This window comes from Gorilla gorilla, chromosome 20 (assembly GCF_029281585.2).
Source record: "Gorilla gorilla gorilla isolate KB3781 chromosome 20, NHGRI_mGorGor1-v2.1_pri, whole genome shotgun sequence".
NCBI classification, from domain to species: domain Eukaryota; kingdom Metazoa; phylum Chordata; class Mammalia; order Primates; family Hominidae; genus Gorilla; species Gorilla gorilla.
Genome location: NC_073244.2, coordinates 27,614,183 through 27,641,856, shown reverse-complemented (window position 1 = coordinate 27,641,856; position 27,674 = coordinate 27,614,183). Strand labels below are relative to the sequence as shown.

The 27,674-nt window shown below is 43.0% G+C and overlaps 1 protein-coding gene across 1 annotated transcript in view; it reads right to left on the bottom strand.

The window, feature by feature from the left end:
• Positions 1–27,674, bottom strand: part of LOC115931567 (zinc finger protein 91-like) — a 101,679-nt gene that overhangs the window by 26,260 nt on the left and 47,745 nt on the right. The window contains 2 exon segments of the mRNA XM_063701186.1: positions 13,828–13,920; positions 15,264–15,559. Coding sequence (XP_063557256.1) covers positions 13,828–13,920; positions 15,264–15,559 — 389 coding nt within the window.

The following is a 27,674-nucleotide window of genomic DNA, read 5'->3' as shown; positions in this document are numbered from 1 at the left end:
GGCTACGGTAACAAAAGCAGAACGGTATTGGTACAAAAACAGACTCACAGAACAAGGCAGCAGAATACAGAGCAAAAAAAAAAAAAAAAATTCATTAAAAAGTAGACAAATGGCCGGGTGCGGTGGCTCACACCTGTAATCCCAGCACTTTGGGAGGCCAAGGCGGGCGGATCATGGGGTCGGGTTCGAAACCTGGCCAACATGGTGAAACCCCATCTCTACTAAAAAAATCCAAAAAAATTAGCCAGGCGTGGTGGTGCACACCTGTAATCCCAGCTACTCGGGAGGCTGAGGCAGGAGAATAGCTTGAACCTAGGAGGCGGAGGTTGCAGTGAGCCAAGGTCCCACCACTACACTCCAGCCTGGGACAGAGCAAGACTCTGTCTTAAAAAAAAAGTAGGCAAAAAACATGAACAGATGCTTTTCAAAAGAAGACAAACGTGGCTAACAAGCATGTGCAACAAATGCTCACCACTAATCACTAGAGAAATGCAAAAAACAAACAAGCAAAAAAAGACCACAATGAGATACCACCTCACACCAATCAGAATGGCTGTAATTAGAAAGTCAATAATAGGCTGCGTACAGTAATCCCATGGCAAAACTCTGTCTCTACTAAAAATACAAAAATTAGCCGGGCATGATGGCACATGTCTGCAGTCCCAGCTACATGGGAGGCTGAAGCAGGAGAATTGCTTGAACCCAGGAGGCAGAGGTTGCAGTGAGGTGAGACGGTACCACTGCACTCTAGTCTGGCTGACAGAGTAAGACTCCATCTCAAACAAACAAACAAAGACACAAAACAAACCTAATTGCCTATTAATGGTAGACTAGATTAAAATAATATGGTATGGTTGGGTGAGGTGGTTCACACTTGTAATCTCAGCACTTTGGGAGGCTGAGGCAGGTGGATTGCCTTAGCTCAAGCATTCAAGACCACCCTGGGCAACATGGCAAAACTCATCTCTACAAAAGATAGAAAAAGAAGTTAGCTGGGCATGGTGGTGCATGGATGTAGTCCCAGCTACTTTGGGGGCTGAAGTAAGAGGGTGCCTTGAGCCTGGAAGGTTGAGGCTGAAGTGAGTCAAGATTGCACCACTGCACTTCAGCCTTTGTGACAGAGTGAAACACAGTCTCCAAATAAATTAATTAAATAAAATAGAAGATTTAATAAAAACAAAGTACGGTACATAAACATCATGGAAGATTATGTGGCCATTAAAAGAAAAAAAAACAAGATTAAGTTATTTGCAGCAACATAGATGATGCTGGAGACCATTATCCTTAGAAAGCTAAAGTGAAACAAAACCAAATGCATGCTATCATTTATAAGAGCTAAATAATAATAACACATGGACACAAAGAAGGGAACGACAGACACTGAGGCCTAGTTGAGAATGCAGAACAAAAGGACAAAAAGGATCAGAAAAAAATACCTGTTCGGTTTTACGCTTAGTACCTCAGTGACAAAACAATCTACACCAAACCCCCATGACACAATTTTACCTATATAACAAAGCTGCACATGGACCCCTTAACCAAAAAGAAAAGTTAAAAGAAAAAAAAAATCCATGCGTGGGGAAGAGTGCAATGTAGGTGCAAGGAGTTGTTTGTTCTACAGATGGTGGCCCAGGTGGGGCTAGACTCTGATTTATTTCTGTGTGCCTGTAGGCAGATGAGATTATGAACAGGTGGCCCAGAACCCTAGCTTGGTGGGGAAAACAGGTTGCTGTGGCAGATTCAGCGTCTGCGTGTGGGGATATGCCAGGAGACTTGTAGACACTTTTGTGGGTTTTTGTCAAGAAACACTAAAATCAACAATGCTATAGTGAAATTCCTGAGGGTGGTGCCTAGTGCTGGGAGAGGTGTGGATACATCAATGTCTAGTGGGCATATTTGGGAGTGGGTGGGAATCCTGTGGTGGCAGCTTTGCGAAAAGGGGGTCTGTCATCAGAGCTCCTTTCCTTGAAGTTTTCATCCTCTTCAATCCTGGCAGGAGCCCTGGGATCCCAAGACAATGGGTAGTGGGAAAGCCTGTGTGCAGGAGAGAAGAGCCTCCCATTTGCAGACACTCAGAGTTTTATACCAGGACAGGGCTCTGGGATATCTTTCTTCTGCCACCAAATCTGTAGAGTTTGCTGAACACCAAGCAATTCTCCAATAGCAACTCAGTGTCTAACATTTCAATTCTGACACCACCCAGAGTCAGCACAGACCCTGATTCAGATCTCAGTCCCACAACATTGTCCTCATTCCAGATGCCAGTGACAAACCCCATAGGCTCATCTATGCTTCTGAGCTACTGTTTAAAAATTGGGGACTCCGCAAGGTAATTTATAGATTCAATGCCATTGCCATCAAACTACCAATGACTTTCTTCACAGAACTGGAAAAAACTACTTTAAAGTTCATATGGAACCAAAAAAGAGCCCACATTGCCAAGTCAATCCTAAGCCAAAAGAACAAAGGGGGAGGCATCATGCTACCTGACTTCAAACTATACAAGGCTACAGTAACCAAAACAGCATGGTACTGGTACCAAAACAGAGATATAGATCAATGGAACAGAACAGAGCCCTCAGAAATAATGCTGCATATCTACAACCATCTGATCTTTGACAAACCTGACAAAAACAAGAAATGGGGAAACGATTCCCTATTTAATAAATGGTGCTGGGAAAACTGGCTAACCATATGTAGAAAGCTGAAACTGGATCCTTTCCTTACACCTTATACAAAAATTAATTCAAGATGGATTAAAGACTTAAATGTTAGACCTAAAACCATAAAAACCCTAGAAGAAAATCTAGGCAATACCATTCAGGACATAGGCATGGGCAAGGACTTCATGTCTAAAACACCAAAAGCAATGGCAACAAAAGCCAAAATTGACACATGGGATCTAATTAAACTAAAGAGCTTCTGCACAGCAAAAGAAACCACCATCAGAGTGAACAGGCAACCTACAGAATGGGAGAAAATTTTTGCAATCTACTCATCTGACAAAGGGCTAATATCCAGAATCAGCAATGAACTCAGACAAATTTATAAGAAAAAAACAAACAACCCCATCAACAAGTGGGCAAAGGATATGAACAGACACTTCTCAAAAGAAGGCATTTATGCAGCCAACAGATACATGAAAAAATGCTCATCATCACTGGCCATCAGAGAAATGCAAATCAAAACCACAATGAGATACCATCTCACACCAGTTAGAATGGCGATCATTAAAAAGTCAGGAAACAACAGGTGCTGGAGAGGATGTGGAGAAATAGGAACACTTTTACACTGTTGGTGGGACTGTAAACTAGTTCAACCATTGTGGAAGTCAGTGTGGCGATTCCTTAGGGATCTAGAACTAGAAATACCATTTGACCCAGCAATCCCATTACTGGGTATATACCCAAAAGTTTATAAATCATGCTGCTATAAAGACACATGCACACATATGTTTATTGCAGCACTATTCACAATAGCAAAGACTTGGAACCAAGCCAAATGTCCAAAAATGATAGACTGGATTAAGAAAATGTGGCACATATACACCATGGAATACTATGCAGCCATAAAAAATGATGAGTTCATGTCCTTTGTAGTGACATGGATGAAGTTGGAAGCCATCATTCTCAGCAAACTATCGCAAGGACAAAAAACCAAACACCGCATGTTCTCACTCACAGGTGGGAATTGAACAATGAGAACACATGGACACAGGAAGGGGAACATCACACACTGGGGCCTGTTGTGGGGTGGAGGGGGGAGGGATAGCATTAGGAGATATACCTAATGTTAAATGACAAGTTAATGGGTGCAGCACACCAACATGGCACATGTATACATATATAACTAACCTGCACGTTGTGCACATGTACCATAAAACTTAAAGTATAATAAAAAAAAAAAAAATTGGGGACTCCCAATGGGTGCGGCGGCTCATGCCTGTAATCCCAGTACTTTGGGAGGCCAAGGCAGGTGGCTCAACTGAGGTCGGGCATTTGAGACCAGCCTGACCAACATGAAGAAACCCCATCTCTACTAAAAATACAAAATTAGACGGGCATGGTGGTGGGCGCCTGTAATCCCAGCTACTAGGGAGGCTGAGGCAGGAAAATCGCTTGAACTCGGAAGGCAGAGGTTGCGGAGAGCCAAGATCACGGCACTGCACTCCAAACTGGACAACAAGAGCGAAACTTTGTCTCAAAAAAGAAAAAAAATGGGGACTCCCACAGCCTTCCTCAAGTTCAATAATTAGATCAAGATACTCACAGAACTCAGCAAAACACTGTAGTTATGTTTACTAGTTTATTATAAAAAGTACAACCCAGGAAAAGTCAAATGGAAGAAATGTATATGACAAAGAAAAGAGGTGGGGAATGATGAATCACAAACAATCTGGGTAAATAGCTGTGATTAATAAAATTCTTCATCCTTTGTGTTCTCTAGAAATAGTTTATGGAAAGAAACACCCTTCCCATTATGACTTAGATGGTGCTCTCTTTTCTTATTTATCACATAGTCAGACACAGACTCTGTCAGAGGTGTATTGAACCAGAGCAGCCTCTATTTTGAATAGAGGCTGGGTAAAAATAACGCTGAGACCCACTGGGCTGAATTCCCAAATGGTCAGACATTCTAACTCACAAGATGAGATAGGAGGTCAGCACAAGATACAGGTCATAAAGACCTGGCTGATAACACAGTTTGCAGTATAGAAGCTGGATAAAACCCACCAAAATTAACATGGCGATGAGCGGGACCTGTGGTTGTCCTCTCTGCTATACTCCCACCAGTGCTATGATAGTTTATAAATGCCATGGCAATGTCTGGAAGTTATCTTAAAATAGTTGAAAAAGGAGAGGCATAAATATTCCACCCCTTGTTTAGCATATAATCAAGAAATAACCATAAAAATGTGCAACTAGCAGCCGCTGCTCTGCCTATAGAGAAAGCCATTCTTCTATTTATTTACTTTCTTCATTAACTTGCTATCACTTTACGGACTCGCCCTCAATTCTTTCTTGAGCGAGATCTAAGAACCCTCTCTTGGGGTCTGGATCAGAACTTCTTTCCGGTAACATCTTTCTGGTAACCACAAAGGGACTATACTTAAGAGACCTCTGACCCAGAGGAAAATCATCTGTGTGCACCAATCGGCTGACTTTGGGTGAGTGGTGTGCATATACCTGAGTAAAGGATGGGATTGGGTTAGAGGCACAACTTAGGAGAATTAGAGTCTCTCCTAAGACACAGTGGGTTAAAGGCTCCTCTTAATAAAAGACAAGGATGCTTGACTGAACTTGGATTTGAGGCCGAGCTTAGAAAGGTTATATTCCTTCCTAAGATTTAGAAAGTTAGAGACCCCTCTCAGTAAAATCCGTCTCAGCTAAGAACTGGTTTGACACTATGGGACATTCATTGCTATTCTTTTTGGATTAGTCTGTCTTGCACTCTTTGCTGATGGCTATGGGTGACAGAATTAGGCATCTACAGGACCATGGGACATGCGGATCTTTTTCTTGTCCAAAAGGGAAAACTTAAGTGCTAATGGGACTGTTGGAAAAAAAATCTCTTTCCTACCAAGAAGCGGCCACCTGAACTTTTTATTATCGCTGCGATGGGTAGGTCTTTCTCTGGACCCCTCAGCTCTTTGCCTTCCCACCCTGCCACAGACAATGCTTTTTCTCTCTTTTCTCTTTCTTATATTACTCAGAGTAACCATCTTGCCTAGAGACCACAAGATAAAACTCCTGATTATTAAGTTGAATTAACAATGACAGGGCCCAACTGGGGCCAAGTTTAAGTCTTGCCAGTTTCATATTGGTTGCTAAGAAGAGTGGCTAATGTCTATGTTGTCACATATATTTTGATCTGGCCAGAAAAAGATAATTTTTCTTTTTGTTGTGGCTTGGCCCACGGGGCTGTGGTGCAGCCAGCCACATCACTAGGGCCACTCGGGAAAATGGAACCCAGAAGCCTGGCATGCTGGTAAAAGTGTACAAATTTCTGACCAGACTTCTAGCCTCTCTATGCAAACTGATTGAATGAATGGTGAAAAAAAAATACTGTTTATCTTCTATGTAAAGTTCTAATTAATATGGGAATGCATTTGTGAGGTTAGTCGTAAGCTGTAACAAATCTGTTGTACTTTGAGCTATAAATTTGTCTTTCTGTATGGTTCTGTCATTAAGAGGGGTACCTTAGGATAGAATGCAGGCCTAGGACCCCTTAAGGCTGCTGTTCAAGATGGCCCAGAAAAGTGCTCAGTCATGGCCTTGGAAGCTCCACCTTGTGACCACATGACAGTATTTTCTCTTGGTCTCCACCATCATAATGGTGGCCCAGGTTCAGGATTCAATTCCCAGCTTAGTGAATGAGTACTTTCTTATTTGATATTTGGGTGAGCTTTACCATTTGTTGATTCTCTTCCCCTCCAGGAACCACCTTGAATTTTCTTTTCAGAACACCTGTGAAGTTACTTTTGGTAAAATTCAAAAGCCAGAGATGTTGGCTGTTTGACCTGACTAAAGTCTGGTAATAAGAAATTTAAAAGGACTTTTTAAAAGAGCATTGATCACTGTGGTCATTGGCTCACATCTGTAATCCCAGCACTTTAGGAGTCCAAGGTGGGCTGATCACAAGGTCAGGAGATAGAACCATTCTGGTTAACATGGTGAAACCCCATCTGTACTAAAAATACAAAAAATTAGCCTAGTGTGGTGGTACTCGCCTGTAGTCCCAGCAACTCAGGAGGCTGAGGCAGGAGAATCACTTGAACCTGGGAGGCAGATATTACAGTGAGCCAAGATAGCGCCACTGCATTCCAGCCTGGGCGACAGAGCGAGACTCCATTCCAAAAAAAAAAAAAAAAAAAAGCACTGTGGTTAAAAGTCAGCTTAAGTAAAGCAGATATTCAAGCTCTAACAGAGCCTGGGACACCTTGGGAAAAACAGAAGAGGTGCCACAGGCCCTGTTTTGAGAAACACCCCTTTTTCCTCATGAAACTCCAAAAATTGAAGGTGGATAGAGCCTTCTCAAAATCTAAGGTTCTGTTCGTTTTGCATTGCGTTATCTGATGTTTTTGACTTTGGGGGGTATCAGAAATTACTTCACATTATAAAAGATACTTCACATGTATTAACTAGGTGAGAACTGTACTTTTGGAATGGCTAATGGCAATTATGGGGAAATACTCAGTTCTTCATATTTGGATCAGAGAAACATACTCTTGACCACCTAGGAAATATGGAGGTATCCCCAACCCCTACTGAGAAATAAGACTTCCCTTGGGATTAACTAATTCTCTCCTTTTTAGATCCAAGATCTGATTTAAAAATGGTACCCTTAATTTAGGAGGATCTGTTTTGTTTTCCAGCTCTGTTTACTTCTTAGGCCATAAAAACGACATGCTTTCCTGGCCCTGGGCTCCACGCTGAAACTAGTAATCCAATTAAGAAACTGACAAAGAAGCTCTCCTCCCCCGACCCAAGATGCCAAAAGGAAAGAAGGCCTAGGGGAAGAAGGTGGCTCCAACCCCTGCTGTTGTGAAGAAGCAGGAGGCCAAGAAAGTGGTGAATTTCCTGTTTGAGAAAAGGCCTAAGAATTGTGGCACTGGGCAGGACATCCAGCCCAAAAGGGACCTCACCCGAAATGGCCCCACTATATCAGGTTGCAGCAGCAAAGAGCCATCCTCTATAGGCGGCTGAAAGTGTTTTTCTGTGATTAACCAGTTCACCCAGGGCCTGGACCACCAAACAGCTACTCAGCTGCTTAAGCTGGCCTACAAGTACAGACCAGAGACAAAGCAAGAGGAGAAGCAGAGGCTGTTGGCCCGGGCCGAGAAGAAAGCTGCTGACAAAGGGGACATCCTCATTAAGAGACGACGTGTCCTTCGAGCAGGAGTTAATACATGTCACACATGTATTTACATGTGTTGTGTGTGTGATATGAAAGAACTCTGATTAATTGGTTTAAAAATAGTAAGAGCGTAAATCAAATATTTTGTCAGAAAAGTTAAAAGTGTAACACCTTTTAGTTCATGTGACAAGTAATCTTTCGGAAATAAAAACAGTTTTAAAGATCATTGGGAAAATAAAAAGTCGTCAAAATATAAACATTTGATCTAAGTTATATAGGTCATATATTAGATTTACCAAATATTTTAAGGTCATAAATTGGCTCTTTGACTTTTAAAAATTGTTCAATTTACCTATCTTGAAGCCAGTAGATTCTAAATAAGGCCTTGAGACATATGGAATTAGCCATGTCGCCTAAATATACAAAGGTTATAAAGAAAAGAGATTTTATATAAGAAAAGATGTTGTATAGTAAATTCTTATCCTAAAGTAAAATGACTGGTTATTTAAAAAGAGGGATGTTTAGGACAAATCAGAAAGCCCAAACATATTGTAGATGGTCTGTATAAGTCATGAAATAATTCACTGAAGGAAATTTATGCAAGAAATGTTGTACAATTTAAAGGTCATTATGCCTCTTAAATTAAGACTTCTCAAAATGCCACTATGACTGTTCACTGTACAACTTGCCTGTTTTACAGCTAAGTAAGGCCTGGGACACATCAAGTTAGCCACACCCCCTAACTATTAATACACTGGAGTCAGACCTTATATACACTTGTGTCTGTGTCCTAGACTTCACTCCCAGTATGTAATTAAAATTCCTTACTTACCAAGGTTTTCATCAAAAGTAAAAGTTGCTAAGAGTTAACACTGTAACATCTAATTTTGACTACTAAAAAACAGTTTTACATGCAAGGAATTCAGAGAAAGTGAAATATGTTTTTGATAAAAGGTTATATAAGAAGACATGGAAATGTGGATTTTTTTGCCTAGATTAAAAGGTTAAAGGAATGTTTTAGATTAGATAGAATAAAACTGAAGGTTTAAACAAATTGTGGAAGATTTGCTAAAATTTAATTGCAAAAGAGATTCTGTGTGTCAACATACTGACTAAAGTTAAATAGGCATTATTTTTTCTAGAAATTGAACACTGAGATAAAAATGACAGATTTCTCTTAAAGCACTGATCTACTCTAACAACAAGGACTTTGTGAAGAGTTATAAAAGGTTTATGAGAATATTACCTTATGGTCAAACATTAAAATTGGATAGATTTGTCTATAAAGATTCATTAAGAGGCCAGGCATGGTGGCTCATGTCTGTAATCTCAGCCCTCTGAGAGGCCAAGGCGGGCCGATCACAAGGTCAGGAGTTCGAGACCAGCCTGGCCAACATGATGAAACCCAGTCTCTACTAAAGATACAAAAAAATTAGCCAGGTATGGTGGTGTGCGCCTGTAATCCAGCTACTCAAGAGGCTGAGGCAGGAGAATCACTTGAACCCAGGAGGCAGAGGTTCCAGTGAGCTGAGATCCTGCCATAGCACTCCAGCCTAGGCAATGGGGCGAGACTCTGTCTCAAAAAAAAAAAATTAAAAAAAATTCATTAAGAATTGGGTTTGACATAAATCATACACAAATATAAAATAGTAAAAATTTGGCTCATTTAGTATAAAAATCACACAGAAAAGGCTGTCAACTGTGAAATCATGTTTGACTATTTTTGGACTATATTTGTGTAAATATGTTATTGGTATGTGTTCCAAAATTAAGGGAAACTCCTGTAATTCTAATATGACTAATATAACTAATATGATAATATAACTATCCTCAGTCTGAGTCAACATGCAACCTTATTTTATGTCTCTTCTAAGAACATGCTGACTTCATGGTAAAACATCATTAATAATCACAATTGTTAACATAAAATTATTATATGACACAGAGCTAACCAAATTTCCTTGTCAATCATGGTTTTTTTTTTTTTTCACTGTGACTGCCCTAAGACTTTGCCATCCAGGCAATCATCCTGTGTTGGTACTCTTCAAAAGATGATTTATAGTTAACTTTGACAGATGTTCTATTTTTTTTTTTCTTTTGAGATGGAGTCTTACTCTGTTGCCCAGGCTGGAGTGTAATGATGCAATCTCAGCTCACTGCAACCTCTGCCTCCCAGGTTCGAGTAATTCTCTTGCCTCAGCCTCCCAAACTAGGCTGGGATTACAGGTGTCCACCACCACATCCAGCTATTTTTTTTGTATTTTTAGTAGAGACAGGGTTTCACCATGTTGGTCAGGCTGGTCTTGAACTCCTGACGTCAGATAATCCACCCGCCTTGGGCTCCCAAAGGGCTGAGATTATGGGCAGGAGCCACTGTGCCTGGCAACAGATGTTCTTAAGTGCAAGTTTGTGATAACTTTAGAAATTGTGACATTAGAATAGAGAAAAAACGTTCAGTATACATGGAGAACTGGAATGTTCATGACTATCAAACAGAACAGGAATTAACTGAAGGGACTGAACTAATGGAAGATGAAAGTAATACTTTTTGACTTCGCATAAAATGTCACTGATCCTTTGTTTCAGGGTCAAGAAAACTGAATAGTTAGGCAAAAATATCATCACCCCTATTCAGCATGAAGTAGTTATAGAAAATGGATCTTCATCCCTCTACAACCCTCAGGATTAAGTGTGCCCTTGTGAAAAAGATGGGGGAGATGTCAGAGGAACCAGAGCAAATCTATTTTGAATAGGGGCTGGGTAAAATAGGACTGAGACTGACTGGGCTGCATTCCTGGATGGTTAGGCATTCTAAGTAACAGGGTAGGAAAGAAGGTCAGCACAAGATACAAGTCATAAAGACCTGTGGACAAAACAGGTTGCAATAAAGAAGTCAAATAAAACCCACCAAAACCAAGAAGTGATGAGAGTGACCTCTGATTGCCCTCACTGCTACACTCCCACAAGTGTCATGACAGCTTACAAACATCATGGAAACATTAGGAAGCTATCCTATATTGTCTAAAATTGGGAGGCATAAATAATCCATCCCTTGTTTAGCATATAATCAAGAAATAACCATAAAAATGTGCAAACAGCAACCCTTGGGCTGCTCTGCCTATGGAGTAAGCCATTCTTTTATTCCTTTACTTTCTTCTTTTTTTTTTTTTTTTTTTGAGACAGTCTCACTCTGTCACCCAGGCTGGAGTGCAGTGGCACGGTCTCGGCTCACTGCAACCTCTGCCTCCCAGGTTCAAGTGATTCTTTTGCCTCAGTCTCCTGAGTAGCTGGGATTACAGGTGTGCACCACCAAGCCTGGCTAATTTTTATGTTTTTAGTAGAGATGGGGTTTCACCACGTTGATCAGGCTGGTCTCAAACTCCTGACCTTGTGATATTTTCTTAATACTTCCTTTCACTTTACTGTATGGACTCACCCTGAATTTTTTCTTGAGCAAAATCCAAGAACCCTCTTTTGGGGCTTGGATTGGGACCTCTTTCTGGTAGAACTCTGCACATTTTCTTATTTTTCCAATTAAAAGAATCAGCTGCATTTGTCTTCAGTGGTCTAAATAAAATTTTTCACAGGCTCCAGAACTTTGAACTATCCTCAGTCTGATTCAACATACAACCTTATTTTATGTCTCGTCTAAGAACATGCTGACTTCATGGTAAAACATTCTCTGATCTAAAATCTGATTTTTCACGGTTCATTTGCCATTCCCCTCCTACCTTCTTTCTAATCTTGTTTGCTCCTCCCTAGGAAAGAAAGCCCTTGTCAGCCTAAACTTTCCAATACTTAAAGTTTTTATAATTGGTACTTCTTCCTGTTGCAATACTCTTTTGGAATTTTTTTTTACATAAATCTAACTTTGATATTCCAAAGCCTAGAAACTGCCTCAAAACAATAACAACATCATCAGTAAGATCCTCTCAGTCCCCTTTCATCTTAATCCTAACTGCATTTGCCTGTGGGTCCCCAGCTTTCCAGGGCTGTGTCAGCAGAAAGGCTTCTTCCATGGCTGGGTTGAGCAGACTGGGACATCTGCAGGGGAGGATCCCCAGAAAAAAACTAGCTGGGCTTTTATTTGTTTCTTTGTTTCTTTCTGAGATGGAGTCTCGCTCTGTCGCCCAGGCTGGAGTGCAGTGGCGTGATCTTGGCTCACCCTAAGCTCCGCCTCTCGGGTTCATGCCATTCTCCTGCCTCAGCCTCCCAAGTAGCTGGGACTACAGGCGCCCACCACTACGCCTGGCTAATTTTTTTGTATTTTTAGTAGAGACGGGCTTTCACCGTGTTAGCCAGGATGGTCTCGATCTCCTGACCTCGTGATCCACCCGCCTTGGCCTCCCAAAGTGCTGGGATTACAGGCGTGAGCCACCACATAGGTGGGCCTTTCATAACCTCCTTTTGTAGGCTCAATATTAGCCTTAGCTCTTAGTCACTGGGCTCAAGCTTTAATTTCCATGTTAGAGTTACTCACAAGGTTTTCAAAACTATGTGTTTGAAAAATCCAGCAAAATTACTCAAACACAGTGTTCATATAAGGAAAGGAAATTTTAAGGTACTTACATTTTGTACTTAAATAAGAAAAGCAAAAGTATCCATTCCTTTCAGACAACATATCTATTATTTTATTGTTTTCATTAAAAACCATGTAGTAAACAGTTATATGGGAATACTTTTAGGTGATACCAAGTTTCATCTCATAAAATGTAGCATGAAACTCAAAAATCAAGATAACAGCATTTGAACAGAGATATTTAGTCACAAATTCACCCTGCAAAAAGAGCAACTGATGTTTTCATGAATCTATGTAACTCACCAATTATCTACCACATTATCTCATGGAAATGTATTCATTCTCTACAGCCAGAATGAATAGAGATTTTTCCCTATTCTTTTCCTTGGTACCTAGCATTCTAAAAGCTAAGCCTTGGAATTCTGTTTGAATGCACCCAACCATAAAAAAAACACACCTGAGGAAACTTGTAAACTCACTCTGGGAAAGAAAAAGGTAAATGAGAATTTTTAACAAATGGGATACATAATTAGATATTATTTTTTTTTCTAAAACCCACCTCTTTTATGCCCTTTGTAAATATTTTCCTACCTGCCAGGCACAGTGGCTCATGCCGGCAATCCCAGCACTCTAGGAGGCTGAGGCAGGCAGATCATCTGAGGTCAGGAGTTCGAGACCAGCCTGGCCAACATGGTGAAACCCTGTCTCTACTAAAAAAAAAATACAAAAAATTAGCTGGGTGTGGTGGTGTGTGCCTGTAATCTCAGCTACTTAGGAGGCTGAGGTAGGAGAATTGCTTGAACCTGGGAGACGGAGGGTGTAGTGAGCCAAGATCAATCCCTCTGCAGCCTGGGCAGCAAGAGTGAAACTTGTTTCAAAAAAAAAAAAAAAAAAATTCCTACCTTTCAAGCCCTACTAATATAATGCAATTTACAGCTAAAAAAGTGAGGTCAAAATAAGTAAACGAATATTTTCAAGGTGACAAACCCAGGGAGTGGCAGTGCTGATTAAAAAACAAATGTGTGTCTGACTCATGTTTCAAGTCAGGCCATTCAATCACTTGGGAGATTCTTCCACCCACTCCTGCTCACTTATGTGCTCATGAACCACCCATACAGGAGACACTGCAGTATTTCTCGGTGACTGCTCCAGGTGCATTTTACTTTGCAAGTTCTTACACCATCTCACTAGAGTCAGGTCTTTTTGTTTTTGTTTTTTTCTGGTCTTTTGGGATACTATTTTATCTGTCACAAATTTTTCACTTTTTAACACTATTTTTCTTCCACTATATGTATTTCATTATCTTTCTGCCCCCTAAGACAATCCAGGGGGCATACATTATTTCTGTGTTTTCCCAACAGCGCCAGCATCGGACTGGCTGACCAGCAATGTGTCCCCAAGAAATGAAAGCTGGGTTGGACGTAGACAATTTTAATGTCTCAAGAGGTTACCTTTTCAAAATAAGAGTACACTAGAAGATTCCTCTCAGCCCCAGGGCATCGACTTGCTTCCTTGAGAGGATACACTCCATATTTCAGGTCGTCCTATGGAAGAAAATAAACCAGAAGCTGATATTCACTAGGCACTTTAGCTGACATAACCACGGTGGATATCTTAGTTCATCCCCAGACAGTACTGAAACCCACGACCAGAAAAAAACTAAAAGGTGGCTGAGGACACATCACCCCATAAAGTTTCCAAAGGAAAACCTTGACCGAAAAACATTCTGACAAGATCTCTGTGCCTAGAGAAGATACAAGGAGAAAAGGCACAGAGAGTTTTAACAATACAGTATCAGGGGATTATTCTTTGCTTTCTTCTCATGGGAAATATTTACAGATAACAAACTTTTTAAAAGGCGTCATTTAATGCTTTGTCAAAAAATAATTAAAATACGGTATAGAAAAGTACACTAAAAGACAAATAGGCGATAACGTGAATTAGGGAGGAAAAGCTGGCATTTGGAAACACCAGAAGGAACTGGAAATTTAGTATCTTACTGCAAGCCAGAGGGAGGCTGGAGAAATGAGGAATGGGGGTTAGACTTAAGACCCTGCTTGGGACACAGGTGAAAAATGCAGCGGACAATCAGCTCCCCATGGACTGTGAAAATAATTAAAAGGCAGGCAATTAGACGGAGGTGTCTTTAGTCCCTGGGATCCTATTTTTAAAAAATCTAACTGACGTGCATTTTTCAGTAAATTACTACATTGAGAGAAACAAAACTCAGCCCTAACCAACTATAAACTGCCAATTAACCTCTGATTACATAATCAGGAAATTTTCACCTTTATTGTACAAATTAAGAAACTATGTAACTCTACCTAACCAATTACTGAATTTGGTTTTCTTCATCATGCTTTTTATAAAAGTCTTTTCTTCAAGTCCCGCCCATGAAGCACAAATTACAAACCACAGCTGGGTGCTCCACAATTTTTGAATCACTCTTTGATTAAATTATTTAATGTTTTTGTAGTGACTCCCATATATTTTTAACAGAAGACAAGAGGAACTGGGAACTCCACGGAACAAAGCTCTTCCCACTCATGAACCCGCACCCCGAGTCAGAACTGTCCCCTGAAGACCCTCCCGTGGTCCCTGCACAATCTGGGAAAGACGCGGCGCTGCGGGTGCAGAGCTGCCCAGAGAGGGCTCCAGGCCAGGGCACAGTCACTGTGCAGTGAAGAGACAGGACGCCTGGGGTCCCGACTGTCAGCGCAGCCGCCATCTTATGGCTGGAGGGGACTGAGGCCGAGCTGGGCAAGGAGAACTCGGGGCGCAGACTGTGGAGCTGACTGCGGGGAGGCCTGAGTCCCGCCACAGCTACTTCCCACCGGTTACAACCAGCCCTTCCCCTCTCTCGGGATGTCCGACCCGGCACTCTCACCATTTCTAGGCTTTCAGGGGGTCCCGGTGTCTTAGCTGTGGGTCTCCCAATACCTGCAGGTCACAGGGCCACAGATGTTGGGCCTCTAGGAGCAGAAGACACAGTGCAGTGAAGGGGAGACCTGGAGCTCAGGCTGCAGCGAGAGACAAAGGCCCCGCCACATCCCGGAAGCCGTCCTGTCCGCTCCAGCTGCGTGCCTGATTGGACGGTTCCCAGCCCAGCGTCGCTGATTGGATAACGTTTAAAACCCCACCTTCTCAGGCCCTGAGTGACAGAAGATGCGAACAGATTCTGGGCTGAGTGAAGAAAGAGTGACAGCTTAGGCTGCAGTCTTTTCAGGCAGGGCTTCCTCCCAGAGCTTAGCCAGGCCCACCCCAGAGGGAATTTGCATTTAACTTTGTGTGTAAAGTCACATGCATTTATAAATAACATACTGTATGCCTATTCACAAATGAAAAGAATATAATAACAATTATTTTAAAATTTCGGATTTTATGACCTTCCCGGCTTCTGGTCTTTGAGCAGGCCGGCTGAAATTTTAGAACGGAGGTAATTTTCTGAAATAAAATGTGAGCCATATGTAAATTTTAAATTTTCTAGTAACCAAACTTAAAAAAAAAAAGTAACAGGTTGAATTGACTGTAACAATTTTATTAACCCAATATATCAAAAATTTTCATTTTAATGTGTGAGAAATATGTGATTATTAATAAAGCATATAAATATTTGAAACTAAATCTTTGAAACTAACTCTGTATTTTACCTTTCTAGCACATCGCAGTTCAGACCAGCCACATTCCAGTCACTCAGGAGCCACACATGACCAAAGCTTCCACATTGAAGTGCAGCTCTGATGTCGGGAGGTGAAGGGCCCCAGCAAACCTTTTCTGCCAGAGGTGAAGGAAAAGCCTCTCCCTACCAACACCTCCCTTCAATTCTGAGGGTGGAACAGATAGTGGCCATAGATAGAGCAGAGGGCAGCAAGAACAAAATAACCACAAGGAGACCACTGATAGCCACCTGTTGCCCATTTTCTTCCAGAGATCAGACAGTGAACAAAGAATGTTGGGGCCACAGGATAATAAAACTCTGTGTCTTCAGATCTGTCCACACTCTTGACCTCAAATGTTTAGATATAGAGAAAACAGATTAAAGGCAAAACTTATTTTGCTATTGGCCTTGGCCCTAATGGTCAGGCCGTAGTTATCTGTTTTCTCCTGTGGTGTGTGGGACTGTGTGGGTATAAGCACCAATCACATGCATACATGTCTACGTGTATTTCTGCATTACTCGACATTCTCTTACAAGTCACCCAACTTTAAATCAGGGGAAAAAATCAGTACCTATAGGGTGCCCACTGTTAGAAGGTAACTAGTAATCAACCTGTCATTGAATCCTGGTGTCCTATCTGCACTGGGTGCATGTATTAGTTAGCTATTGTAGCATAACAAATCATCCAAAACTTATTAGTTCGTAATTGAGATGGTCAGCCATTTAGGCTAGGCTGAGTGGGGCCGTTCTTCTGGTCTCAGCTGAGCTCTTTGAGACATGTATCATCAGCTGCTTGTTGACTAGCCAGCTGTGCTTCTGGGGGTGAGCTTCTAGTTCTGGGGCTGTCAACAGGACACCTTGCTTCTCCTTCCCATGGTATCTTATTTTCCAGCTGGCTAACATGGCTTTATTCATGGAGATGGCAGCATCCTGAAAGAAAAACAGAAGCATTCAAGACCATTTGAGCCTGGGCCCCAAACTAGCCCACTGTCATGTTCACAAGTTTCTACCGCTCTGAGCCAATAAGGCCAGCCAGATCTAGGGTTTGGAAAACAGATTCTGGATCTTGATGGAAACAGTTGTAAAAGCACCTGGCAATGGGCATGGATACAGAAGAGATAAAAAATTGCCACCATTTTGCAATTAGTACCAATCTACCTCTTTTCCATATGTGGTTCATAGAACTCTTTCACATCAAGAAAATTGTCCAAAGACCCACAGATACTAAGTGGCTGGGCTGAGACTCAGGATTAACTCTGTCTGACTCCAAAGCCCATGTACCTCCATAGATCACACTACAAAGTAGCTGCCCTGCCCTAGACCCTTGAAATCCTGGAGAGTGACACTTGTACAGAAGAAACCAGATTCCTTTCAGATTTGTGCTCAGTACTGTTTATCACTGGGAATAATCATCTCAAGAAATTGCAGAAGCACTAGCTGGCTCACACCTGTATTGTTAGCACTTTAGTAGCCTGAGATGGGAGAATTACGTGAGCTCAGGAGTTCCGGTGCAGCCTGGGCAACATAATAAGATGCTGTTTCCATGAAAAATAAAATAAAATAAAATTTAGCCAGCCATGGTGGTGCATGCCTGTAGTCCCAGCTACTTAGATGGCAGAGGCAGGAGGATTGCTTGAGCCAGGAAGGTGAAGGCTGAAGTGAGCCATGATTGGTTACACCACTGCAATCAAGACTGGTTGATAGAGTGAGACCCTGTCTCAAAAAAAGAAAAGAAATTGAAGAAGCATTTTGAAAAGACATAGAATAATTTAAGGAAATAGCTGAGGGATGAGTTTAGGAAATCGAGGCCCAACAACACATTATTTATTTTTCATCATATAAAAAAATTTGAAAACTTTTAAGAGAAAGAAATTTTTTTTTTTTTTTTTTTTGAGACCAAGTCTTGCTCTTTTGCCCATCCTGGAGTGCAGTGGCCTAATCTCTGCTCACTGCAACCTCTGCCTCCTGGGTTCAGCAATTCTCCTGCTTCAGGCTCCCGAGTAGCTGGGATTACAGGTGCGCGCCACTATGCCCAGGTAATTTTTTTTGTATTTTTGGTAGAGACGGGGTTTCACTATGTTGGCCAGGCTGGTCTTGAACTCCTGATCTCGTGATCTACCCGCCTTGGCCTCCCAAAGTGCTGGGATTACAGGTGTGAGCCACCGTGCCCAGCCTAAAAGAAAAAAACTTTAGAGAAATTATATTTAACAGAGTTTATTTGAGCATAGAATAATTTGCAAATTGGGCAGCCTGTGAATCCAGAACAGGGTCAGAGAGACTGCAGCACAGCCCCATGATGAAAACAGATTTATGGACAGAAAAAGCAAAGGGACATACAGAAAATAAACATGAGGTGTAGAAACAGCCAGATTGACTACAGCTTGGGATTTGCCTTATTTGAACATGGCTTGAACACTTGATGTTATTTTATTGCTAAAAACACAGTGGTTGGTACAATAATAAGTTACAGTCTATTTATGTATAAATAAATCGAATGGTGCCATCTCGACTCACTGCAACCTCCGCCTCTCGAATTCAGCCATTATCCTGCCTCAGCCTCCCAAGTAGCTGGGATTATAGGCACTTGCCACCATGCCTGGCTAATTTTTGTATTTTTAGTAGAGACGAGGTTTCACCATATTTACCAGGCTGGTCTTGAATTCCTGACCTCAGGTTATCCACTTGCCTCAGCCTCCCAAAGTGCTGAGATTACAGGAGCGAGCCACTGCACCCAGCCCTGATAAAATAGTGTTAAGCAAAGCTAACTAAACGGACTGGATTGTTTTTGTAATTGAGACTGATGACAATCAGATTCACTGAGAGTGAAAAAAATGTGTTGACTATTATAAAATAGTCATTGGATGTCTTATGCACCAGATAATAGAACCTCATGTATCTTCTGCTACTGAAGTCTAATATGATCAAATGCAGCAAAACTTCAGTGCATTACGGCAAAGCATATTTTCACCAGGTAAAGAATACTTTTAATGGTCTACTAACTGAGGACAGTAAAACTCTTTATAATCTATAACCCAGAGATTGAGTCTGCTTGTCATCCACACTGCAGCAAGACTTCAGGACCCTGAACCTTGGGTTAATAATCTCATGACTCAGAAGGGCCCCTCCAAACATTTGCAATTGTATATCCATTGGAGATCTTAAGGTAAAGCTAACCAGTAAAGTTTCTTCTCAAAAGTGGATGGCAACATTGATATAGACAGCTTTTTTTTTTTTTTTTTGAGACAGAGCCTTGCTCTCTCATCCAGGCTGGAGTGCAGTGGTGTGGTGGTGGCTCACTGCAACCTCCATCTCCCGGGTTCAAGCGATTCTTCTGCCTCAGCCTCCCGAGTAGCTGGGACTACAGGCGTGTGCCACCATGTCCAGCTAGTTTTTGTATTTTTAGTAGAGTCGGGGTTTCACCATATTGGCCAGGCTGGTCTCGAACTCCTGACCTTGTGATCCACCCACCTCGGCCTCCCAAAGTGCTGGGATTACAAGCATAAGCCACCGCACCTGGCCCAGATAGACTTTTTTTTATAAGATCAAAAATCAGGACATCTTTGCTATCATACACTCTTTGTTCACTGTTTTTTCTTATGGCTCTACAAATGACAGAAATCAAAAAAGGCCTCTTGTGTGCACTCATGGCATACACTTATATGTAGAAGATTTTGGCTGGGCGTGGTGGCTCACACCTGTAATCCCAGCACTTCAGGAGGCTGAGGCACGCAGATCGCCTGAAGTTCTGTGCAGTCACTCCAGGAGTGCACAGGAGTGCAGTCACCACTCAAGAAAACCGATAACCACAGCCAGACAATTAGGGCCAAGGCCAAATAGCAAAATAAATGCCTTTAATCTATTTTCTCCATATCTAAACATTGGAGTTCAAGAGTGTGGACAGAACTGAAGACGTAGAGTTTTTTTCTCCTGTGGCCCCATCATCCTTTGTTCACTGCCTAATCTCTAAAAGGAAGGTGGGCAACAGGTGGCCAGCAGTGGTTTACCTGTGGTTATTTTATTCCTGCTGGTCTCAGCTCTTTCTATGGCCACTATCTGTTCCACCCTCGGAACTGAAGACAGATGTTAGTAGGGAGAGGCCCTTCCTTCACCTCTGGCCCTTCACACCACTGACATCAGAGCTGCCATGTGTGGCTCCTGGCTGCCTGGAATGTGCCTGGTCTGAACTGCAATGTGCTAGAAAGGTAAAATATGCAGTTATTTTCAAAAATTTGGTTGCAAATATTTATATACTTCATTAATAATTACATATTCCTCACACATTAAAATGATATTTTGGATATATTGGGTTAACTACATTCTTACAATCAATTCAACCTGTTCTTTGTTTCTTTTTAAAGTTTGCCTACTAGAAAATTCAAAATTCACATGTGTCTCACATTCTATTTGAGAGGATTACCTCCTTTTTAAAATCTCAGGCTGCCTATTCAAAGGACTGTAAACCAGGAAGGTAAAAAAGCTGAAATTTTTTTTTTTTATTTTTTCATGGAGACGGAGTCTCACTTTGTCACCCAGGCTGGAGTGCAGTGGCATGATCTCAGCTCACTGTAACCTCTGCCTCCCAGGTATAAGTGATTCTTCTGGCTCAGCCTCCTGAGTGGCTAGGATTACAGGCGCACGTCACCACACCTGGCTAATTTATTTTGAGATGGAGTTTTGCTCTTGTTGCCCAGGCTATAGTGCAATGGCGCAATCTCAACTCACTGCAGCCTCCACCTCCCGGGGATTCAAGCAATTCTCCTGCCTCAGCCTCCCGAGTAGCTGGGATTACAGGCATGTGCCACCACACCCAGCTAATTTTGTATTTTTAATAGAGATGGGGTTTCTCCATGCTGGTCAGACTGGTCTCAAACTCCCGAACTCAGGTGATTCACCTGCCTTGGCCTCCCAAAGTTAATTTTTTAGTAGAGGTGGGGTTTCACCATGTTGATCAGGCTGGTCTGGAACTCCTGACCTCATGATCCTCCTGCCTCACCCTCCCAAAGTGTTTGGATTACAAGCATGAGCCACCGTGCTTGGCCAAAAAAAGCTGAAATTTTAAAACATGTGTTATTATGTTATTTTCGTTTGTGTATAGCCATGTATATTTTTTTGAAATGGAGTCTCACTCTGTCGCCCAGGCTGGAGTGCAGTGGCATGATTTCTGCTCACTGCAACCTCCACCTCCCGGGTTCAGGCATTTCTCTACCTCAGCCTCCAGAGTAGCAGATTGGCTCCTGCAGCCCACATGTGCCACCTGCACCACAGGTGCTGCCCACCATGCCAGGCTAATTTTTGTATTTTTAGTAGAGATGGGATTTCACCATGTTGGCCAGGCTGCTCTTGAACTCCTGACCTCGTGATCCACCCACCTCGACCTCCCAAAGTGCTGGGATTACAGGCATGAGCCACCGTGCCTGGCCGCCATATGATATATTATTTACAAATGTGTATGACCTTATACGCAAGGTTGAATGCAAATATCCTCTGGGGTGGGTCTAGCTCACCTCAGGGAGGAAGCCCTGCCTGAGAGGGCTGCAGCCCATCATTTAATCATATCTTCTGCCACTCAGGGCCTGAGAGGGTGGGGTTTTAAATGTTATACAGGCTGGACGCCATGGCTCATGCCTGTAGTCCCAGCTACTCAGGAGGCCGAGGGAGAAGAATTGCTTGAACCTGAGAGGCGGAGGTTGCAGTGAGCCATCATGCCACTGCACTCTAGCCTGAATGACAGAGTGAGATTCCGTCTCAAAACAAAACAAAACAAAACAAAAGTTATCCAATCAGTGACTCTGGGCTGGGAACTGTCCAATCAGGCATGCAGCTGGAGCCAGCAGGGCGACTTCCAGGTTTGGTGGGGCCTTTGTCTCTCACTGCAGCTTGGGTTCCAGGTCTCATCTTCGTTGCTCTGTGTCTTCTTCCCCTATAGATCCACAGCTAAGACGCTGGGACCCCCGGAAGCCTTGAAATGATGAGAGTGCCAGGAATGGGAAGAACTTTGTTCTGTGGGGTTCCCAGCTTCTACTTTTGCCTATTAAAACTTTATGGGGGTCACTCCAAAATATTTAAGAATTTAATTAAAGAGTGGTTTTAGAATTGTAGAGCACCCAGCTATGGTTTGTAGTTTGTGGTCTATGGGAGAGGCTTGAAGGAAAGTGTTTTGTGTCAGGCATCTGAGCCGAAGCTCAGCCATTATAACCCCTGTGACCTGCATATATATGTCCAAATGGCCTGCAGGAGCCAAGAAGTCTGTAGCAGCCAAAAAACCACAAAGAAAGTGAAACAGCCAGTTCCTGCCTTAACTGATTAACCAACATTACAACATTCCACCATTGTGACTTTTCCTTGCCCCACCTTAACTGATCAATCGACCCTGTGATTGTCCTGTGATTCTTCTGGACAATGAGTCCCATGATCTCTCCACCATGCACCTTGTGACCCCCTCCCCTGCTAACAATAGATAACTACTTTTAACTGTAACTTTCCACTGTCTACCCAAGCCCTATAGAGCTGTCCCTCTCCTATCTCCCTTTGCTGACTCTCTTTTCGGACTCAGCCCAATTGCACCCAAGTGAATAAACAGCCTTGTTGCTCACACAAAGCCTGTTTGGTGGTCTCTTCACCTGGATGTGCTTGACATTTGGTGCCATGACTCGAATCGGGGGACCTCCCTTGGGAAATGAATCTCCTGTCCTCCTGCCTTTTGCTCCATGAGAAAATCCACCTACAAACTCGGGTCCTCAGACTGGCCCAAAAAACATCTCACCAATTTTAAATCGGGTAAGCAGCATCTTTTTATTCTCTTCTCCAACCTCTCTTGCTATCCCTCAACCTCTTTCTCCTTTCAATTTTGGCACCACCCTTCAATCTCTCCTTTCCCTTCATTTCCTTTCCCTTTCTGGTAGAGACAGAGGAGATGCGTTTTATCCATGGACCCAAAACTCCAGTGCTGGTCACAGACTCGGGAAGACAGTCTTCCCTTGGTGTCTAATCACTGCGGGGATGCCTGCCTGATTATTCACCCACATTCTAGATGTGTTTGATCACCGCGGGGATGCCTGCCTTGATCCTTCACCTTGGTGGCAAGTACCACCTCCTGTGGGTGGCAAGTACCACCCCTCTCTCTCTGTGTCTCTACCCTCTCTTTTCTCTAAACTTACCTTTTTACTATGGGCAATCTGCCCTCCATTCCTCCTTCTTCCCTCTTAACCTGTGTTCTAAAAAACTCAAAACCTCTTCAACTCTTACCTGACCTAAAACCTAAGCATCTTATTTTCTTCTGCAACACTGCTTGGCCCCAGTACAAACTTGAAAATGGCTCTAAATGGCTAGAAAATGACACTTTTGATTTCTCCATTCTACAAGACCTAGATAAGTTTTGTCAAAAAATGGGCAAATGGTCTGAAGTGCCTGACGTCCAGGCATTCTTTACACATTGGTCCCTCCCTAGTCTCTGCTCCCAACGTGACTCATCTCAAATCTTTCTTCTTTCTCTCCTGTCTATACCTTCAGTCTCCACCCCAAGCTCTGGGTCCTTTAAATCCTCCTTTTCTATGGACCCATCTGAACTTTTCCCTCCTCCCCAGGCTGCTCCTCCCCATGCCAAGCAATTCTTCCTCAGCCTCCACTCCCCCACCCTATAATCCTTCTATCCCCCCTCACACCTGGTCCAGCTTACAGTTTCATTCTGTGACTAGCCCTCCCCAACCTGCCCAACAATTTCCTCATAGAGAGATGGCTGGAGCTGAAGGCATAGTCAAGGTTAATTCTCCTTTTTTCTTTATCCAACCTCTCTCAAATCAGTTAGCATTTAGGCTCTTTTTCATCAAATATAAAAACCCAGCCCAGTTCATGGCCCATTTGGCGGCCACCCTTAGACACTTTACAGCCCCTAAACTGTGAAGGGCCAGAAGGCCATCTTATTCTCAATATGCATTTTATCACCCAGTCACCTCCTGACATTAAAGAAAGCTTCAAAAATTGGAATCTGGCCCTCAAACCCCACAACAAGAATTTATCAATCTTGCCTTCAAGGTGTTCAACAATAGACAAGAGGCAGCCAAGTGGCAACATCTTTCAGAGCTGCAACTGCTTGCCTCCACTGTAAGACAAACTCCAGCCATGCCTTTGGCACACAAAAACTGCAGAACAACCAAACCGCAGCCTCTGGGCACTCCTTTAAAACCTCCTCATGGACCTTGCTTCAAGTGCCGCAAAACTGGGCCAAGGACTGCCCACAGCCCAGGATTCCTCCTAAGCCGTGTCCCATCTGAGCAGGACCCCACTGGAAATCAAACTGTCCAACTAATATTGCAGCCACTTCTAGGGCCCCTGGAGCTCTGGCTCAAAGCTCTCTGGCTGACTCCTTCCCAGATCTCCTTGGCAAGACTGATGCTGCTCGATCGCCTCGGAAGCCCCCTGGACCATCATGGATGCCAAGCTTCAGGTAACTCTTACAGTGGAGGGTAAGTCCGTCCCCTTCTTAGTCAATATGGAGGCTACCCCCTCCACATTACCTTCTTTTCAAGGGCCTGTTTCCCTTGCCTCCATAACTATTGTGGGTATTGACGGCCAGGCTTCTAAACCTCTTTAAACTCCCCCACTCTGGTGCCAACTTGGACAACATTCTTTTATGTACACTTTTTTAGTTATCCCCACCTGCCCAGTTCCCTTATTAGGCCAAGACATTTTAACAAAATTATCCACTACCCTGACTATTCCTGGAATACAGCCGCATCTCATTGCCGCCCTTCTTCCCAACCCAAAGCCTGTTTTGCATCCTCCCCTTGTAACTCTCCACCTTAATCCGCAAGTATGGGATACCTCTACTCCCTCTTTGGCAACTGACCATGCACCCCTTACCATTCCATTAAAACCTAATCACCCTTACCCCACTCAATGCCAGTATCTCATCCCACAGCAGGCTTTAAAGGGACTGAAGCCCGTTATCACTCGCCTGCTACAGCATGGGCTTCTAAAGCCTACAAATTCTCTTTACAATTCCCCCATTTTACCGTCCAAAAACCGGACAAGTCTTACAGGTTAGTTCAGGATCTGTGCCTTACCAACCAAATTGTTTTGCCTGTCCACCCTGTGGTGCCCAACCCGTACACTCTTTTGTCCTCAATACCTTCCTCCACAGCTCACTATTCCATTCTTGATCTTAAAGATGCCCTTTTCGCTATTCCCTTGCACCCCTCATCCCAGCCTCTCTTTGCTTTTACCTGGACTGACCCTGACACCCATCAGTCCCAGCAGCTTACCTGGGCTGTACTGCCACAAGGCTTCAGGGACAGCCCTCATTACTTCAGCCAAGCCTTTTCTCATGATTGACTTTCTTTCCACCCCTCTGCTTCTCACCTTATTCAATATGTTGATGACCTTCTTCTTTGCAGCTCCTCTTACCAATCTTCCCATCAGAACAGTATCCTACTTCTTTAACATCTCTACTCAAAGGGGTACCAACTATCCCCCTCTAAGGCTCAAATTTCTTCCCCTAGTGTTACATATCTCAGCATAGTCCTTTGTCAACATACATGCACTCTTCCTACAGACTGTGTTCAGTTAATCTTGCAGACCCCTCTCCCCACCACCAAAGCATCAACTCCTTTCCTTTGTAGGCATGGTTGGATACTTTCGCCTTTGGATACCTGGGTTTGCCATCCTAACAAAACCGTCATATAAACTCACAAAGGAAAACACAGCTGACCCCACAGATCCCAAATCCTCTCCCCACTCCTCTTTCCATTCCTTAGAAACAGCTCTAAAAACTGCTCCCACACCAGCTCTCCCTGACTCATCCCAACCCTTTTCATTATACACAGCCAAAGTGCAGGGCTGTGCGGTCGGAATTCTTACACTAGGACCGGGACCATGCCCTGTAGCCTTTTTGTCCAAACAATTTGACCTTACTGTTTTAGCCTGGCCCTCATGTCTGTGTGCAGTGACTGCCACCACTCTAATACTTTTAGAGGTCCTCAAAATCACAAACTATGCTCAAGATGTCCTCGAAATCACAAACTATGCTCAACTCACTCTCCACAAGTCTCATAACATTCAAAATCTGTTTTCTTCCTCACACCTGATGCATATACTTTCTGCCCCCTGGCTTCTTTGGCTATACTCGCTCTTTATTGAGTCTCCCATAATTACCCTTGTTCCTGGCCCGGACTTCAGTCCAGCCTTCCACATTATTCCTGACACTACACCTGACCCCCATGACTGTATGTCTCTGATCCACCTGGCATTCACTCCATTTCCCCATATTTCCATCTTTCCTATTCCTCACCCTGATCACACTTGGTTTATTGATGGCAGTTCTCAGCATAGTCCTCTGAATTGTAATTCAGAGGAATTGTAAGGAGAATTTGTAGGCTTTAGAAGCCCATGCTGTAGCAGGTGAGTGATAACAGGCTTCAGTCCCTTTAAAGCCTGCTGTGGGATGGGATACTGGCATTGAGTGGGGTAAGGGTGATTAGGTTTTAATGGAATGGTAAGGGGTGCATGGTCAGTTGCCAAAGAGGGAGTAGAGGTATCCCATACTTGCAGATTAAGGTGGAGAGATACAAGGGGAGGATGCAAAACAGGCTTTGGGTTGGGAAGAAGGGCGGCAATGAGATGCGGCTGTATTCCAGGAATAGTCAGGGTAGTGGATAATTTTGTTAAAATGTCTTGGCCTAATAAGAGAACTTATTAGGCCACCAGGCCTAATTGCTACTCACCAGCAAAGGCAGGCTATGCTATAGTCTCTTCCACATCTTTCATTGAGGCTACTGCTCTGCACCACTTCAGTAGCTCTCAGCGAGCCGAACTCATTGCCTTAACTCGGGCCCTCACTCTTGCAAAGGTACTGTACGTCAATATTTATACTGGCTCTAAATATGCCTTCCATATCCTGCACCACCATGCTGTTATGTGGGCTGAAAGAGGTTTCCTCACCACACAAGGCTCTTACATTATCAATGCCTCTCTAATAAAGGCTCTCCTTAAGGCTGCTCTCCTGCCAGCCAAGGCTGGGGTCATTCATTGTAAAGGACACCAGAAACCAACTGATCTTATTGCTAAAGGAAATGCCTATGCTGACAGAACAGCAAAAGAAACAGCAAATGCCTCCACACCCACAAATATTCCAGCCCTCACTCCAAAAGGCCAATATTTTTCTTTCTCCTCTATCACCCCCACCTACTCCTCTTCTGAAAACCTGCTCTACCAGTCTTTCCAACTCAGGTCAAGTGGCTCTTAGATCATGAAAAATTTATTCTTCCTCAGCTTTATCCAGGAGACAAAGATTATTTTACTTATTATCTCTCCTGCATAGGATCTGCAATCACAACTATTGAACTTCTCCATTCACATTGCCACCCACACCTATGGAAAAAAAGTAATATAATAGGTCGTTGGCTTAACAACAGGGAATCCTATTCATATGATGGAAAATAGGGACAAAAAGCTTTGGTACATAAAACATTATTCCTTCCTTGGTCTAAAAACTCATCGCCACCTACATTAAAGCTAATATGCCTGATTACTGTTTTTAGAGAACTTATTTTCTTAGGGCAGTTCCAAGCTAAAAAATATGCTAACTGGCACCTTTTTAGCCACATAAAAAATGCACCCTAGACCTGAAACTTACTGGACTAACTC